The sequence below is a fragment of the Phodopus roborovskii genome, unplaced genomic scaffold (genome assembly GCF_943737965.1).
Source record: "Phodopus roborovskii unplaced genomic scaffold, PHOROB, whole genome shotgun sequence".
Lineage (NCBI taxonomy): Eukaryota > Metazoa > Chordata > Mammalia > Rodentia > Cricetidae > Phodopus > Phodopus roborovskii.
The window spans coordinates 13223843-13242998 of record NW_026126611.1 but is presented as its reverse complement, the minus strand read 5'-3'; the positions used below and the strand labels follow the sequence as shown (position 1 = coordinate 13242998).

The window sequence follows — 19156 nt, the reverse complement described above, 5'->3', positions numbered from 1 at the left end:
TCAATGATGGGGCCCATGCCTGCTGCCTGAGCTTCGGCGTCCTGACTCCTACACCCACCCAACCTTCTCTGCATTGGATCATCCTGTGCCACCTAAGCCTGATTGTCACTGTGCCTGTCCCTCGGACTTACCATGTCCGTAGCTCTCCAAAGAGCCATTTGTGAGAATAAAATGGGCTCTGATGGAACTCTGGTCAGTAACAAAGAAAATGCAGAGGTATCAAACGCTGCTGACCTCCAGGCACACTACGTTTTAAAGTACCAGCACTCTGAGATAACGGTCTTCAAACCAAAGTTGTATTTAGAAATCCTAGGACCGTCATCCGCTGTGATCACTCACTGTGAAATGAAAATCAGCCTCTTCTGATACTAGAGATATCACACCCCTTTCCAGGGAGGGGATGGGAAGGAGCAGGGTCCCACTTTCTGCCTGCCCAGTCCTTTCTGTTTCAGAAAGAGGCCATGCCTGAGTGTACTTTGCGGACTGAGGAAACGGTGTTCACTAAATGCCAGAGTTGACGGCACTTCTGCCTAAGAGCACCTGCCACATACAGCTTGTGCTGTGTGTGGCCCTGGAATGCCAGGGATGAGTAAGGAAGCCCAGATGCGAGGGAATTGGTGCTCGATCTAGGAAGCTGGACAATACAAGCAAGTATGGTGAACCCTTGTGGGAGGAGGAAGAGGAAGTTTCATAAAAATAGGAGAGAGGCTTCTGGGGCCGAAGACGGAGTGGAGAAGCAGGAGGCTGATTCACTTTTAGCCAAAGATGGGCAGGGAAGAGAAGCAGGTGAGGGGCCCAGCAAAGTGGGGAGGTAGGCTGGCAGTTCCATGCATAAATTCTGGGCAAAGCATGGCCTTCTGAGTGTGAGCGTTGGACCTCTATTATTATTATTATTATTATTATTATTATTATTATTATTATTATTATTATTATTATTATTTTCACTTAAGTAAGCTCTGGACCTCCTCCAAAAACCCCTTTGCTATTTTGAGGCAACAGTTGGCACTCATTGGTGAGCCCTGGGCTGCCAGGTATTTTATTGGGGTTGTGTGATAGCCTATAAAGAGATGGACAAGAAAGAGCCACACAGTGGAAGAGACAGCTGGGCATGGATAGTGCAGGCTGCGCAGTGGGGACCCATGCCTTAACTGAGTGGTTAGCCATGGAAAGACAGATAGGCATTGCACCACACGTCATGGAGACTCCTTTGTGTGGATTTTCAGTTCTGTCTTGTTTAGAGGATGTTCTGTTCAAATAACAGCATGTGCATGGTGCTCCCCAGAGACCCCCCCCCCCGAGAAAATTAAATGATCATCTTGTGACATCGTCCTCAGGCTCGATGTTCTAGAATGCACGGGAACTCAGCTGCCCTGAAGGGACTGTTGAGACAATTTGGGAAGCCAGTTTTAGAAGCCGTGGGGAAGGGGAAGTAGCCTACATTTACTCTGCCAGTTAAAACAGGGGAGAGAGAGAGAGAGAGAGAGAGAGAGAGAGAGAGAGAGAGAGAGAGAGAGAGAGAGAGAACCATAGTCATAAACCTTACAATAGTAGTTTCAAAAATAGCCTGGAAAGGTGTCTACTTTCAGTCGAGACCACACCCTGCAGGGAGCGCTTGGAGCCCCATCTGCAAAAGCTGTTTTAGAGTTCAGTCACTCGGAAGGGTTAGTCCTCTGTCCTGGATTTGCTCAGATTCTCGCGGTCTTTCTTTCTTTCTTTCTCTGGAATTCCATAGACAGTAATTAAGGAACTGGAGGCCAGCAGGAGGTCAGGGAGCCTTCCTCAGTGAAAACAGGGATTGTTGGCCATGCACAACACTCCCTTTTTTCCTTGTGGTGAATAGGAGATTTGCTTAGAGCTGATGACTTATGCCTTTCTTACAAGTTACACAGTTAGCAAGCAACTGGGGACTGAGGCAGCAGGCAGAGAGAGGCTAATTGAATCCAGTCAGTATCCTGGTGTTCTTCTTCGGATGTTGGGCTGTGACCGGGAGAGCCTGCCCGATCATGTAACTGCAGAGAACATGTTCGCAGGAGTGCCTGGTCCAACTTGGAGATTGCGGGACTGAAGGATCAAAGAGTGAGATTTGCTCGAGTGGGGAGGGGGAAGGGATACCTACAGCACCTTCACAAAACCGCCCCCCTTAAGCCTGCTCAATGCCGAGGCCGGTAAGTGGATGACTGCTTTTGCTGTGCAAAAAGAAAACTTTTCTGTTGTTTCAAGAAAAAGGTTTTCTGCTAGCTCCTGCCTCGGGTGCATCTTTCTTGGCTTCCTAAGTTTTGCTAGATCCATCCATCTCCCCCTAGCTGATTTCCTGCCTTCTTGCCCAGTGGGTTTACCCAGTTAGCATATGTAACTCTTGGAGAATACTAGATATTATTTTGAGAAGATGAAAGAATGAGCAAGCATGGGCTGGAGCCACTCTGTGACTTGGGCTGACTCTGTGTGAAGGGCTTAAATTCAGACAGCATTCGGCATTGTTTTCAATAAGTCTACGATTAATTGGCTTTCTTCTCATAACTTTTAGAATCATTCCAGTGACAGCTTGGCTGTAGGAAGTGGACGTGTGTATGTCTTCTTATGGACTGGGGCTCAAAGAAAACTATTGTGTGACTCCCTCAAGCAAATATATTTGCAATTGAAGAATATTTCTCAGAAATGCCTCTGTTTTGTAGAATGGTGTATAGCTCCGCGGGGTGGGGGTGGGAGGGGGATAAAGGGACTTAGTCTTGCTTTTCTGGTTGCTCACTGTGACTGACAGTGTATCTCAGATCTGGGCAAAGCGTGGTCAGGATGGTCTCATGTGTCCTTCCCTAAGGATCTATTTTTGTTCCCTGCAAGTACGGATTAACATTTATTCCGGCACATTCATTGCTACCGTGCCACTAAATTTTTGGAAACCCACTAATTCTGTCCACCGCAGATGTAAGAAGTGTCTGTTATAAGGTCCGGTGAAGTATGTGTTTCAGGCAGCCTTGGCAGGCTTAGGATGCGCGGTAAGGGGATGCTTTAAGCGTGCGCCAGCACATGGATCCTTTCATTTACAGATGTGATTAATTTTGCTCCCCGTTTCTGATCATCTTGCATGTAGCCGTGTTATAAAAAGTCCTCCACGCTGGCTCCATGGCTTTTCCCATTAGAGCATCACAGATGTGTCAAAGGGTGCACTTGTTCCAAGAGAAGCTGGGGAGAAGGGACGCTCCACCCTCGGGTCCATGCCAGGCGGCCCCCATAGACTCTGCGCAGTGCCTAGCAGGCAAAGAGTGCGCTATCTCTTTAAAGCAGCTATAGTTTTGTGCCTTGGCTTGGCCAATTTGTTATGGTTTAAAACTGTGGAGCCAGCTGTCTGCAATCTGATGTAATGTTGCCATGGAAACAAGAAACGAAACACTTAAGCATTCACCGCAGAATTACTACATATAGCATTAGCCAAAGTAATTAAAAGTTGAGCCGTATGGGTTTTCTGGTGGAAAAAAATCTTCAGCAGAGGGCTTGGAAATGAAATGTTTCTGTTTACAGTCTCACGAAGAAGGCAGTTTGCACGTCTTTTGGTGGGAGCACGCGCTCTTTTTCCTTGGGGTGGTTTGGGATGGGGCGGCTAAAGTTGATGGACCGTGACCTCTTCTCTATAAGGTGATGGGGCCGAAGTTTTCTTTAGAGAACTTGAATAGGCTAACAAAGAAGTGTGGGGACCCAGAGATGGAAGAATGTTTTGAGTATGTGTGAACATATGCTTTTAGGCTTTTGTTTTGGTTTATGTGGATCTGTGTTGGTTATGAGCCTGTTTCTTTGAATCATTTGTATACAAAGTAGAAATCCTTTATTGTACAAACCCCTTTGAGGAGGAAGTTCCCCCCAATACATTTTCTGCTTATCAACACTCTGTCTAAAACATACTTGCATTTTCAAAACGCATGCACATATTTTAATGATTTAATGATTCTTAATTTAAAAGATTCTCAAACTCCCTTTTAGGATAGTCAGTTTTATAAATAAAAGGCACACTATATATACATACATAACATACACATATATATGTTAAAGACATGCTATGTGGCTTGCATTTAGAAAGTAGCACATGGTTATTTGAAAGAGAAATATACAGTGAAGAATGTATTACTCAGTTTAGAAGAAATGCAGTCACTTGTGTCTTTATATTAAAACAGCTGGATATATATATATATATATATATATATACATACATACATATATATGTATGTATATATATATTAAACTAATATGTCACAAGTCTCTTCCCTGGGACTCTAGCTGAATTCAGAAGTTGACCCTCCGCATCAATAAAACTGTCTGGAAGACTACCCAGGCTGACTATGCAGGCAGGAATCTTTTAATTAAAGATACCATGCACAAGTCCACCTTTCTTCAATGACTTGCTGTGTCAACCTGCCTGAGGTCCAAAGCATGACATGATAGAGGAAGTGCATGGTTGCCGTGACTTGAGATCTGTCAGTGGCCAATGCCTCCAGAACCTCCATCAGCTTAAAGTTCTCAAGAGCTCATGTTCCTCAGAAAGGAAGCAGAGCCTGTGAAAGAGATTAAGGAAGCACCTGGCTTTTTTTTTTTTTTTTTTTTTTTTTTTTTTCCCTGCATTCACCACAGCGAATGCAGGCCCAGGAAAGGAAGGCTCTGGGAGAGAATGTTTGCTTTCAGGCTCACACCCTGGTGTGACTCTTTTTATTTCTTCCTGGAAAGTTCATACAAATGCATCTTTCCTATGCTCACCTTGTGTCTCTGCAGGAGTGTTTTGTGTTACTGGTTTCTATATTCCGTTCCCTTCTGTGCATTCAAATGCTCCTCCCTCCCCAATACACAAACCACCAGCAGTCACTATCAAACATACTAACCATGGAGTGTGTTTACATCGAGATGGTTTTTTAACCTCCCCATCTAGCTTCTTATCTCTTAAGTACAAGCAGTGCTAGTTTCAACCTTGACTTGACTCAGGAATTTATAATGTCAAGGATAGATACCTAGCCTGGTTTTGTTTGTTGTTTGACTATACAGAGGCCTTCTGTGATACAAAGTTGATTATTCTGCTTGAATCGCTAGCATTTGAACTGCAACGAGAGGACGCAATGCTTTGAAACATTTGCATGAATTCAGTGCACTAGAGGTTCCTGAGGTGCTCATGATCCAGAATGAGGGTAACCAAGTTCTCATGCCTCTGGTTGGCCATTCTGACCATTTCATTTCATTAGACGTCAACAGTTCAACAAAGTAGGAATGAAATTTAAACCAGATGTGTATCATTTTGTATTTGGAGCTAAACTTACTATTTCAACTTTTTTTTTTTTTTAACCTTGCCCCTTTGAACTAAGTGCATTAACCCTAATTGTTCAACTTAAGCACCCCGTTTCCTTCTAGTATACCAAGTAGCTTGTGAGCAGCTTTTTTAAAATTTGTTTCTTTTTAGTTTATGCTCATTTGTGTTTTGCTGCATATATGTGGATGCCAGTTCCCCTGGAACTGGAGTTACAGACAGTCATGAGCTTCATGTGGTTGCTGGGAATTGAACCCAGGTCCTCCAGGAGAGCAGCCTGTGGTGCTCTTAACCACCGAGCCATCTCTCTGCCTCACAGAAGGCAACTCTAGTTGTGAGTTTGCAGGCAGCATTTTCCTAGGAATTTTCAAGAAGTCAGACATAGATGTGGACGCACTTCACAGGTGGGAAGACTGAGGAATATTCCAGTCTGCTGATTTTGCTGGTCTGTGCTAATTGATCATCAGTGAGTGAATTGTTCGTAGATAGTGAGCAGGAATGAAGTACAGTAGCTCCAAGGCCAGGAGGTGAATCAAGGCAAAAACTGAAGCAAGCTTATCCAGGAGAGAGTATTACCAGCCGTGCTGAGAGAAGTATCTGTGTACTCCAAGCCTGCACCATTTCTAAGTAATCCATATGGCCTCCATCCCTCTTCTTTTGTGCCGTTCTCTGCCAACACTTTTGACCCATTTTATGCCCTATAAAACTGAGATTAGGGAGAGCTTTTCTTGGGGAAAATCCCCTCACTAGTCTCGAATTGGAGAATTGGCTTTTGTTTGTTTTGTTTGGGGCAGCGGAGTTGAGTCATCACTCTCCCTAAGAATTGCATTGAGGGCATGAAGGGATGCTGTTGTCAAGATGAGCAGGATGAGCTGGACCCACTCACTGGCTGCAGAGTATCCCAAATGGCCTGAGCTCCCAGCCGGGTGGTGCAGCACGCCACACACCCCTCCAGTGGGACAGTAGGGGAAGCTGCATACAGAATGTTGGAATGGACTTGGAAATGAAGCCCTCATTCTGTTCACAAGGAAAGGGTTGTTTTTTAGCCTGGGTCACTGCTATGGAGAGAGAATTCCCCCCCCCCCCCCATAATGTTTGATACTTGAGGGAAAACAGCTGGGCCAGTGCTGGACACTTGAATTGCTGCAAAATGGAATAGGATGCTGGGGAATATGGACTGTACTGTATGTCTGTAAAGGTCAGCTTTTTCCCTTGTCTCTTTGGAGGAATGTGGGGCTGTCCTCAGCCTTGCCTCTGAGCCCTCAGAAGGAGCTGGGGGAGGCGGAAGGGACGGCTGTGTGATGTGGCAGGCGTTTCTAACAAATAGGAAAGAAGGGATTTTTCCCCCTTTCTTTCTCTCTCCCTTTTTATGACTTCCCCTGTTCTGTCTGCTGGTTTTGATTTTTTTTTGGGGGGGGGGTTGGGGGTAGGTGCTGGAAAAAAGTCAACAAGATTTTGGTTTGGAGAAGTGGTTGATGACCACGTTCAACAGCAAATCCCGATGGGCCAGACAGAGAAGAGCCTGGCCCAAACCACAGCAGCTTAACTGGAATCACAGGGCCAGCTTGAGGAGAAAGTCCTGCTGGACTTGGCTTGAAAGACACACGGAGTGGTATCGTGGGTCAACACCCCATGGTAGTCAATGCCAAGAATGTGTACTCTCCCTAGGATTGATTCTCTGCTGAATTAGGCCATCTCGGGGTATGTGAGGTCCCATAAACCTGTTGGGTAGATTTGCTGATGGCCCAAGTTTGGCGGCAGAGCTGCGGATATTTGGCCCTGGCCGGCTATGCCAGCCAGCCAGGAGGGCAATTAACTGATTAAACGTTCCTGCTTTTCTTTGCCAGTCAAGAGAACAGTCAGATGAAGAGACGGAGGAGTCGGTGAAGTTTAAGAGGTTACACAAGCTGGTGAACTCTACTCGAAGAGTCAGAAAGAAGCTCATTAGGGTGGAGGAAATGAAAAAGCCCAGCCCTGAAGGTAAATACAAAACAAAACAAACAAAAACGGGGTGGGGGGGCAGGAAACCCCACCCTGGCTCTTTCCAAGGAAGCTACTTGGGGTCAGATTTTCAGGAGAAACAGAATATGATTTCAAGTAAGAAACGAACTGCATTCTGCCCGAGGCTGACAACTGTCTGTGCCAGCCAGGCGATGCTCAGTGTTATGGAATGAAGAATCCTGGTGTCAAGTATTTTGGGCACTTAGTAATTCCATGTGGCAGGGATGGGAAATGGCTAGGGTCTGAGGATAGAATCTGAAGGTGTGGTACAGCTTTAATTATGAGCTTAAGTTGCCGTATATAACCTTATATGTTCTCAGCACAAGCCTCTCTTCCATAGGGGGCTGGAATTGGAAATGCAATGGGTTCTCGTGCAAATCTGATACAGGATGCATCCATCTTGCAAAGCCACCTGACAATCAAGGCTCTTAATATCCCTTCAAAGCCCAAGGGTTGCTTTGTTCTTCCAGGAAACAATCTCAAGTCTCTATTCAAAAGGGGCTTTGAGGACCTTCAATTCGAAGGGGATCTTTAAGAGCTGGCTGGGAAGATGAAACAGTAATGTCAACAGAGACATCAACTAGGGATCATCAGAATGAATAGTTACCTTTGAATTAAAATTATGATTGTTTAAATTATGACCTTATTCATTTTCACTTTTAGTAGTGTGCATATACAATATAGAAATCTACCTCAAAAAAAAAAAAAAAAAAAAAAAAAAGATCAGAGAAAAGCTCAATATTTCCGAATGTGGTTACATACAAGCAAAAGGGCTATAATCTCTATAATCCCGAGCCAGGGAGGGGAGTGCTGTGGGGATACAGTAACACTCTGTCTCACACCATCCAGCTTGCCCATCGGTGAGATGAAATGAATTACACTCTTAGTACTGTGCCCAGTTTATCCAGTGGGACTTGTCCTGGGGCAGCCTTTAGGCCACAATAGTATCTTCTACATCTTAAAATATCCAAATTTGCAGAGGATGCCAATTCGGCTATGTTTGGGGGTGGAGGGATCAGCAAAATAGCAAACGAGGCAATTGAGGATCAAAAGTGGTCACCGTATGCACTAATACACACTAAGACACCTGAGTGTGGCAGGCTGAATGAAGTCATTGCAAGCCTTGCCCTGGTGGGTGATGAGCTGGGAGTGTGTGTGTGTGTGTGTATGTGTGTGTGTGTGTGTGTGTGTGTGTGTGTAGCTCAGAGGGTCTGCCTCCAGCTCCCATGTGACCAGGCCCTCTGAGGTTCCTATTGGCAGGGGAACCGGGAGGTGGGATGGCCTACTTGAGTCACCAGATGCTTCTCTTCCCCAGTGCCCTTGGACTTTCAGCGATAATGATCAAGTCACCGATTGCCCGCACACCTGTGCCAGTACAACGGGAAATAACAATCCCATACTGGGATGCACTCTGCGTACGGGACACTTTCCCACACGTTGAGAATTGATGTTGCCTTTTAATATGCCATCTCTGGAATACACACCAGAGGCAGGCACTTACTCATTTCTCCAGTAACGGGACTGAGATAAAGAAGCCAGGGAACCACTAAGCCAACAGAGAACCATCAGCTTCTGCGTGGTGCCGTTAGCAACTGGGGAAGCTTCAAGTGTCTGTGACACTTAATGCGTATAGTAACCATATTGGCTTTTGGTAAAGATAAGTAGGTGTTGTGGCAGAGAGAAACACAGGCCCAGGGTCCCAGAGCTATGGCTGAAGATCAGGACTTGTACAAAGCTATATCCTTGCATTAAATGATTCCACATTCTCCTGTTGGAAGCACCCTTCCTGGGTGTCCCCATGTCAGTTATATTAAGCCAGAGGCCACTGTGAAGCAGGCTTCATGGTGTGCAGGGGGAGAGCTCACCTGGCTCATCCCTCCTGCAATAGTGAAGCTGTTCCTGTTGATCAGAAGAGGGTAGGAGAAGAATGGTGTATTCAGGGAGCCTGGGCCAGGCCAGGGCTCCTGGGCTGCCTCTCAGACACGGACAGTAAAACCCACTCTGTACAGGCCGGCTCACAAAGGCTGACACAGCCTCTTTGGAGTCACTTCCATATTCCACTCAAAGCTCCTTACCAGGAGCTGCCTTTCCAGCCTAAGTCTGCACATGTCACAGGCATGCGTGTCCCAGATAGTGCCAGGCCCCATTGTGACCGTGGTGTTTAGAAGGCTGATGACTGCCCTAAGAGCTCTCCAGAAGATGTGTTTGGACCACTGATAATGGGTGGCAGCAGGGTCCTTAGAATACTGGACTGGGAAAAGCCCACCAAGCGCCCATGGAGCCCTTCAGGACGGCGTTGCTTAGACTTTTCATGGATCTCTACCACCTGGAGGGCTTAATGCGACTTGCTTGTTTACTGACTGCCTCTGCCACCAAGCTGGCCCCCAGCCTTCAGACAGTTGCTTCTTCCTGGAAGCAAGGCACAATCTTTGGAAGTAACTTTATTTACTTGGGGAAAAATGAGTAGAGATCAGGAAGCAGCCCTCGTATCTGTGTACTCTTTGTGGTCTGGCTAAATCCGGTCTGAGCCCAGACCTTGCCTTAAACTCTCCCAAAAGATCCTCAAACAGTTCTTTCGGGACCCTGGGATTCAGCATCATTTTGATTTCTCCTTCTTTTCCTTCTGTCTCTGCCACTCATTTCTGCACGTGCATTGGAGCTTGGAATTCTTCTGCAACAAATACCCATCCGATTAGAAAGAGTAGCCATGTTTAGAGTCTTCTAGAAAGGGGTGCCATTTTTACCGCCTTCCCTCTGTCTTTCTCCCTGACACTTGACCACTCGTTGGCACTTTGTCACAGCTGGAATGTGTAGCGCTCCCCTTCTGTCCCACGGAACTTTGTACTTTATCCCTCTCCGCTGTTCATCTGGTGGAAAGCTGCAAGGCTCCAGTGTTTCCTTATGATTAAGGGGTGCAGCCAGTTGGGATCACTACACCCACAGCTTGACCTACTTCCTCCCTCACATCTGTTCACATAACACATGCAGAAAAGAACTCGGCTCTCCTGCCAGCACATCCAGGCCTTTCCGCCGGGCTCCTTCAGAGGGCTTGGCTCGCTAGCTGGCCCCAGAGAGAGCTTCAAGGCCTGGAAGCCTGAGCCCAAGTGGAACACTCAGTGAGCTGCTTGCGTGTCAAGGCCCTTAAATGCCCTTGCTGTTTCCTCAGGGGCTGGGTGGAAGGGACTATCTGGCTGGGATCACTCAGTTCTTCTGGCTTTTTCTATTTGGCCAGTAGACTGGAGAGCATTTGTCAATCACATTTGCAAGTATAACCCTTTATGGCGTTTTCCCCATCCAAATTCTCTTGGAGATTTAATCACTTAAATAGCATATGTACCAATAAAAAAAAAAAAAAAAAAAAAAAAAAAAAAAAAAAAAGAAAGAAAGAAAGAAAGAAAGAAAAATCGTTGTCTGCCACATGGCATTCATCATACTCCAAGTATAAAAGCCACTAGAGCCATCATAAAGGAGGGCCTTTCAGGAGGGGGGAGACTGAGCCTAGCTTCTGGGCGTGGCAATTATCTTGAAATGCTAACATATATCACTTTAATGACGAGCCTCGATTTTGCAAATGGCATTTTTAATAGGTCAAGGAAGATGCTGGTCTGCACGCTTGTTTTGAAGGACAATAAAAGCGATCACACCTGTCCCCTACCTAGTTTTGTAGCAGTGGGTTTGAATGTAAAGGTTCACACATGCTAAATAAAGCTGGGCAAGCTTTATCCCCATCCTCCTCTTATTTTGGAGTCAGGGTCTCATATGGCCTTGAACTCTGTATTTAGCAAGGGATGGCATTGCAGTCCTGATCCTCCTGCCTCCAGGAGGACTTACAGTCAGGAACAGTAACACTTCCCTTCAAGCTTTTATTTTGAGGCTCATGAAGTTGTTGAGGTTGATCTTGAACTTGCCATCCTCTGTCTCTGCAGTAACTAGGTTTACTGGCCTATGTGGCCAGATCCAGCACCTCACAAAGGTGTAACGGAAGCTCCTTTGAAACCATACCACGCAGGTGGATTGCCTTCTTTGTTCTATGTGTGTTAACATGAGTCATTTTTGTGAAGAAAACCATAGTGCAGACAGGGGGAGCATTACCATTAGCCGTGTGAGCTAACGTGTGTTTTTACAGGGATGAACAAAGGTCTACAGGCCACTCATTCACAGGAGGCATTGTGTGCTCATTCCCTTCCAGGTGGAGAGGAGCATGGGTTTGAGAATTCCCCGGCCCTGGATGAAAGATCCGCACTCTACTCTGGAGTGCACAAAAAGCCATTTTTCTGTGATGGCACCCCGGAGAAACCTCCTGAAGATGACTCGGATTCCCTCACCGCATCTCCATCGTCTAGCAGCCTGGATACTTGGGGAGCTGGCCGGAAGTTGGTCAAAACCTTCAGCAAAGGAGAGAGTCGGGGCCTGATTAAGCCCCCTAAGAAGATGGGGACGTTCTTCTCCTATCCAGAAGAAGAAAAGGCCCAGAAAGTGTCCCGCTCCCTCACGGAGGGGGAGATGAAGAAAGGCCTTGGGTCCTTGAGTCATGGGGTAAGTACCGATGGCGTTTTCTTCTATGACAACCATCGGCGTAGGCATCACTTTCTGGTGTCCCTGGAAGAGGTTCAGAGTGTCCGTAAGCAAATCCGCTTGAAGAAAACGGATACTAACTACTCCTGTTCCAGAACTTTTCTCTGCCAACGACCCTCCAGAAAAGGAGTAAATGGCACCACCTGCGACCTGCTGCCCCGACAGAAGCCCAAGGGGGGCGGCGGCTGCGGCTTCCCTGGCAGGAGGGGCCGAGGGCGCACCTCGGTCAGCGAGTTCAATATCACCTACGTGGTGGAGCGGAGTCTCTACAGCCACCTGAACCTGAGCCAGCTCGTGCGTCCTGCCTCAGACAGGACGCTGAGCAAGACTGAGAAGCAGGACCTGAGGCGGTGCTTGCTGGAGGAGGATGAGGAGGCAAAGAGGAAGTGGGCTGCCACGGTGGACCGCTGTACAAAAAGGGTTCTCTTGAGAATCCACCAGAAGTCCGTGAGTCGCCAGGATGGCCGTGAGGAAGGCCTTGTCATTTCTGTGGTGTGCAGTCAAGCATTATGGCCTCTCTTCTTGCAAAGCTGTCATCCTGTCTTCGACTCTTCTCTTCCGAGGTCCTTCCTACTGTCACCTCCGATCTCTAGCCCTTCTCTCTTTAGTGGTAGAGCCTCTGTCCTTATCTCCATCTGTCCTCTGCCCAGCGGAAGCTGCTGGGCCTTTTAAACCGAAACTAAACCTTGAAGCTAATCTTCCAGGGCTCGGGAGTGGCTGTCTCCATGCATGGCCGTCTTGTCACTTGACCTGAAAGAAGCTGATTGGAATAGAGGGACACCAAACCCTGAAAGAGATGCTTACTTTTTTTCAGTTAATGAAAACAATAGGAAAGAACTGATGGGAAGTCCACCATCGCCATTGTCAAGTACATTTCTTTGATTAGTAGAGCCAGCCAGAATGTTCTTAGATCTGAGGGAGAGATAGATAGATAGATAGATAGAATCAATTAACCACCCTTTGTTTTAAATAAAACTAATTCAATTTTTTTTTACCTTTTTTTTTTTTTTTTAAACAAAGGGATTAGCATGTAGTAATGCCCTTAGCTGCCACATGAATTATTATGCACAGGAAAGTAAAGTGCATACTTGGAAGATAATTTATATAATAATAAATGTTTTGTGTTTCGGCTTTCAGACGGAAGGATCAGCAAAGGCTAGTTTTCAAATTTCTCCTTTCAGAGAGTAACTAGGCTCTAACTTGAGAGTATAGATATTCTCCCCCTGGGATCCCCACCTAACTTGGAGTGTGCACAATGGCCCATGTCAAAGGGGAACAGAGTGGGGCAGAGCTGGCACCGCCATACTCTGGCACCTTGCTTAATCCTCCCGGGGCTGCTGGCCCAGAGCGCCTTTGAGAGGTCTGAAAGGACCTTTAGAGAAGAATAGGCTTCCACGACCGCTTTTCCCAGGGTTCCTTCACGTTCATGAATAGGATGTTCTTGTCCAGAGCTGTATAACTGTAATTTAAATTCATGCAATCGAGTTCTGCTTTTGTGAAAACGAAGACGGGCTGGCCACTTCCATCCTTCAAATGTCCTGCTCTGCTTCTCAGAGAATCTTTGGGTCTTTCCTCGCTTTGGAGTTTTGAAAATATTCCCATGTGTGTTGACTTCCGTCCTAGATTTTATTTTCTGCCTTTTCCATTCTCGTGAGCTTTACAGCACTTTTTATGCTATCAGTGTGTTGGGAAAGCTCTCCTTCTGTCTCTTTCTGTGTCATGGTAACAATGCTTTGGTTTTTCTTTGTTTTGCTTTAATATCAGACTGCTTTTATTATTATTATTACTCATTCAGTCGGTCTCTGGTGTACTCTGACCTCCCTATCTTTTGTAAAACATTGGTCTTGGTGTCAGAGTTGAGCCCAGTTCATCTGCTAGCTTGCCTCCAAACATCACCTCTACTCACTAACGATGGCATTATGCACTGAATACTTTTAATATGCTAAGAGCTTAAGGCAGACAGTATTGGGCATTTTTAATCCCTGCTAAGTAATGTATTCAGGGGTAAATTAGAAATCTGTGCATAGCTGCTCTTGTAAGTACAATTGTATAATTAGAAAAATTCATTTTCTCATTCAGAAAACAGGATAAAGTCAATGTTTTAGCGGTAGGAAGAGATGGGTAGGATTTTTTTTTTTGTTTGGTTGGTTTTGTTATTTTGGTACTGGGGCATTAACCTGCCACTTCATGCATGCTAAGTAAGTGCTCTATCGCTGCTCTCACACTCTCTGATTTCTTTGTATCCTTCAATTAAAATGCTCCTTTCCATTTTCTCTGTTGTATACACTTCCTTCACTTTACCCCCAAAGTGCACAGTTTGTTTTAATCTTCAGCCTTGATCTTTTTGTCCTTCAGGGATGCCATACTTGCTTGACGAAACCTCAGGGAAATGATAACGCTTTGAATTCACTGGAAACCGTCATGTGTCTTGCTTTTAATTTTTATTCATTCAATTTTTGTTTTTCTTTGGGAAAACAGACATGCATGACATTTTGGAACCTTGTCCCTTTTCAAATTCAGTCCCCCTTCAAACACGTTCTCAACTGCATGCCCATCCCATTGACTCACTCTCCTCATCCCAAGCATCATTCAAAAATGTTTTTATAATTATTTGCACAAGAGATGAATGAGCTAAAAATATTTTGCTTATGCTTCATTTATGTAGATCACCAGAGTTCAAAGATTGTTTTCTCTTTCTTTCATTGCTTTTGTAATGCATTTTTCCTCCCAAAGGAGTTTTTGAGAACTGGTGATCTCACAAGAAGTGATTGCTTCCTTCAGGAAGTGCTTAGTGTTTGGTAGCCCTCCACCGATGAAGAAGAATCTGCTTCTGCTATCTTAACACATCACTTGGAGAGATTTTAGCTAATGAGTCTGAAAACCAACCCATTCTTTTAAGCTCTTTATTTTAGGCATAAATGCATACAGCAGGCACATGAAAACTTAAATAAGCTTCTAATTTATTACAGTCATCGTTCCCACATAAATTCCTTGGGAGTTATTTCATATGCACCAGAGAAAGCATGCTGGGCTCCAGTGTTGCAGGCCATGTTGTCATTTAAAGCAGAGACCGTACATGCAAAAGCCATAAAGCGATCAGGCATCTGGGCGCCATCCCCTGTCTGTGAAGCCCTGAGTCACAGGGAAGGAACTAGAATAAAGTCCCTGCCTTTGCAGAACTGAGAAAATACATTTGGCACCTTAAGCCACTGGGGAAAGCTAATGCTACAAATTTTTACCTTGAGGGGTGGGTGGGTTGGCTGTAACATTGTTTCCCAATTAGGTGAGCTGGAGATAACATCATTCCCCAATTAGGTGAGCTGGAGGCTAGATAGATACAGAGGTAGTTGACTGTAAAGAAAGGTTAGATGCTGATAGTATACAATTGAGCTAACCTCCATCAGAAGGTGAACAAGTCCTAATTATTGAAACAGTGTTGCTGAGAGGTGGGCGTCTCTAAATTCTCTCCATTTCTGCTCCTCTGTATGCTACCACCGCCATCTCCCTGTGTGGCCTGTTCCTGGAGGCTTTGGTTTTACATTTAAACTCCCAGATTGTAAAACCCAGAATGGAGTCCAGTCCCCCGCCCTCATTTGAATGTTTTTAATCCCGACTAAGTGTAACCTGCAACATAGTAACGAAGATGAGCTTTCAGCCTCTTGGCAGAACCAAAGTGAAACATCAGAGGATAAACAGATGTTCAGAGTGTCTGCTCCATGAGGACTGTGTGCTAGATACTATCAGTTCAGAACCCTAAGCTCAGGAGAGTTTTTTTTTTAAGCACTTGCGATTTGGTCTTATAGCAAGCAAGTAGCAGAATCAAACTTCAGATCTATGTGCGATGGTAAAAGCCTATTCATTTCTGTCCAGAACTATGCCTCCCATCTCGATGCAGTGCAGTATATTAATATATCCAAAATATATCTGATTAAAAGAAGCAGTGTTCATAGTTTGTACTCTGATTTTCTGTTCATCCCTTCCGTTTTGTGGTATCCTTAGGACTTCTGAGCAGCAGGTGACACAAAGCTGCTATTCAAGTGTTCTTGCCAACTGCTTTTTAAAACGTGACCTACAAACAAAAATTAATGTGCCTTGGCAAGAGGAGATAGGCATGGGCGTGTGATGATTTTTGTTGTTGTTGTTGTTTTGTTTTTGCTAGAAAAACAAGAACTGAACACAAGTCCTAAAACAGAAAAGCACAGAAATATAGTTTTACAAAATTGAAACCAGATAAAAGTACAATAAACTTTTCATCCATTTTTTTTTTTTTTTCGGGCAACAGTGTTTTTCCTACTGAAAGTGGTGTGTGATCAGTGACAGACACTCAGTCCATCCTCCCACCCCCAATAAACGTGGTGCCATCCACTGTGAGAAAAGGGTTATAATTAATTAAGTAGAGCAGTTAGATGGGGAAATTGTCGTCATTTTTGTCCAGGATGGAGGAGGGGGACAGTAAGTGACTAACCCTGTTGGCCTGATTGGATGACTATAAACATACCTTCTTTCCCCCTCCTTGATGGTTTAAAACTAAATGACAAAAGTCATTTTGAAAGGCAGAGCACAGGACTCCCAAGACCACAGTGCGGTGAGGGAGGGAATCCTCCTGCACCGAGTTTATGAAGGTTTTATTCATTTAGTCGATTTTGCACGTTAAGGGAAGTTTAGACTCCAGGTGAGCTGTGAGAACACCCCATCAGGAAGGTCTCCTATGACAGGAATCATGTTTTTCCCTCATCACGTCTTGTCCTACTTGCATCCTGTACATGTATTTGTGGCTCCGAGGTGCTTTGCACACCGGTCGTGTGTGTTGGGTTGTCTGCGGGCTGTGGTGTGAGCATAACTAAATTATTTCCACCCAACCCTCTCTTGTCCACAGAGAACTTGCAGTTTCGGTGGATTCGACCTGACAAACCGTTCCCTGCATGTTGGCAGTAATAGTTCGGACCCTATGGTGAGTGGACCACAGAGAAAGGCAGTCGGTGTGGACTGCAATGACCCGGGTGCCAAAGGCTCTCTCTTTAGTCTCTCGGATAGGACTCCAGCTTTGCTCAGTGCCTCCAAACCATATTTGCAAAGAAACTCTGTTGCCCCCATCTTGTTATACATGGGATGGATGATGGTACCTATGCCTCTGTATCCTCAGAGCATCACTGTTCCTTAGTGCCTTTTCTCCAGTGTTCTTTAAGTGACACACACAGATGAGTTTGGCTCCTTTGGCCTTAGTCATCTGTGCCTGTGAGCTTTCCCTTCATACTGGTTAGTCTAAGTTGCACACAAGGGAATGATGGACCCCTGTAATGTGAGTATCCATGGAGCTGTCTTATAGGACCACTGCTTGGACCCAGGAGGCCCATCCCAAATTTAGGTCTTTCTCATGCCAGGCTCTGAAATAAGCCCAGCTTTCTCGGTGTCAAAGAGAATCCGGGCCCTGATTTGACAGGTTAACATCTGCTCAGATGTGCTTGTGGGTCGTGGTCACGGGCCAGGACACGCTTTTAAAGTTGCCCAAAATTCCGGCCCCAAAGGAGTGGGTACGCTTTACATGGTTTTGCTTGCCCTTTAAATATTTTGCCATGAAACTATAAAATGAAGATTTCATGCATTATAGTTATTATGATCTTACGTCAGCTAAAATACACATCTGCGAGAGATATGAAGTGTTACAGGATTTCCTGCAAGATTTAAGCTGTTTTATTTAGGTATCAAATTTTATTGATTCATAAGCCAATAATTTTATGTTGTCAATCTCTATAAACTCAAAACTCTTCCCCCCCTCATCCTTTCTTGGGCAAGGTTTGTCTTTTAATGCAATGAGAGCTGGCCACAGTCTAGCTTGTTCAGGGAAGGAAATTAGGCCACACCACTTATTATATGAAGCCCGATGCATCCCCAGACCCACCATCTGCCCTTGGGTGATTCGATACTAGGACCTCTCTCTCCTCCCCCCACTGCTGGGGTTACCCGAACACAGCTTCCTCTAAATCTGTCAGGAATAATGAAATGCAGTCCCCTCAAGTGTGTTTAAGTGGTGGGGGGAAAAATCATAACTGGAAAAGCATGTCCTAAGATTAAATAAAATAAAAAGTGCCTGAAGCCCCAGTATAAACAGACAAACAAAATACCTCTTGGTAGGTTTTAATTTCTAGTCACAAAGATAAACAACAGCCTTGAGTTAACAGAAGAAAAATGCGAAGACCCCGGGGAATGCTAATATTTTCTACAAGGTCTAGGACGTTAATGGTTTGAGTAATGGAACCAGTTTATAGGCTTTATCTCCTAGGACTAATGGTATTTGCATTACTCTCTTTTGCAGGGTAAAGAGGGAGATTTTGTGTACAAAGAGGTAATCAAATCGCCCACCGCCTCCCGCATCTCTCTTGGGAAAAAGGTGAAGTCCGTGAAAGAGACAATGAGGAAGAGAATGTCTAAAAAGTATAGCAGCCCTGTCTCTGAGCAGGTATGTGGCCATCTTGCTGTGAGCCAGGTTCTAGCTGAGGACGGTCCACTTGGGCTTTTGAATGCTGCTATGAGTGTGTGTGTGTGTGTGTGTGTGTGTGTGTGCGCGCGCGCACGCGTGTGTTGGCATTAACCAGCTACTTGATCAGGCTGCATTTGTGTAGAAAAAGCAGGCATTTGCTACAGAAACAGTTGTTAAGCTGTTAGGACTTTCCAGACACTGTTCTATGTGCTGGGACTAGAAAACACAGGCCCTGTGTATCAGTGACTTTTGTGGTTGCTGTACCAAAAGCCAGGACCAAAGCAACTTAAGGAAGGAAGGGAGAGCTTATTTCGACTCACAACTTTCAGACACAGGACAGCATGGCAGGCAAGTCATGGCTTGAGTCAGCTGGTCACATTGTACCCATCGGAGGCAGAGAGAGAGAGAGAGAGATGAATACTACTGCTCAGGTCCCTCTCCCTCCTATACAGTCCAGGACCCCAACCCATGGAATGACACCCACAGTTAAGGTGGGTCTTCCCACTTGAACTAATCTCATCTAGAGAAACCTATCACAGACATGCCTAAGCTTCGTTTCCATGGTGATTCTATCAAGTTGACAAGATGAAACCCTCAGAGTAGGTCTCCCATTTCAGAGCACAGGAGACAAGGCCTCGTGAAGAAGATTCTTAGCGTAGAAAGAACAATAGAATAAACCTAGTGGATAATTTAAGCATGAGGGGACACGGGGAATCCTATCCTGAAATATCCTTGTTATTAATTATCTATCACTAGATGCCTCCTTTAAAAAAATGCAATTTGGAGTTAAGACAGGTGGCTCAGGGGTTAAGAGCCATTGCTGC

At 45.3% G+C, this 19156-nt stretch overlaps 1 protein-coding gene across 1 annotated transcript in view; it reads left to right on the top strand.

The window, feature by feature from the left end:
- Sash1 (SAM and SH3 domain containing 1) overlaps positions 1 to 19156 on the top strand; it is an 849046-nt gene that overhangs the window by 812156 nt on the left and 17734 nt on the right. Inside the window, exons 9-13 of the mRNA XM_051206030.1 lie at positions 7126 to 7258; positions 11469 to 11815; positions 16731 to 16805; positions 18168 to 18311; positions 18785 to 18823. Of these exons, the coding sequence (XP_051061987.1) occupies positions 7126 to 7258; positions 11469 to 11815; positions 16731 to 16805; positions 18168 to 18311; positions 18785 to 18823 (738 nt within the window). The remainder of the gene's footprint in view (positions 1 to 7125; positions 7259 to 11468; positions 11816 to 16730; positions 16806 to 18167; positions 18312 to 18784; positions 18824 to 19156) is intronic.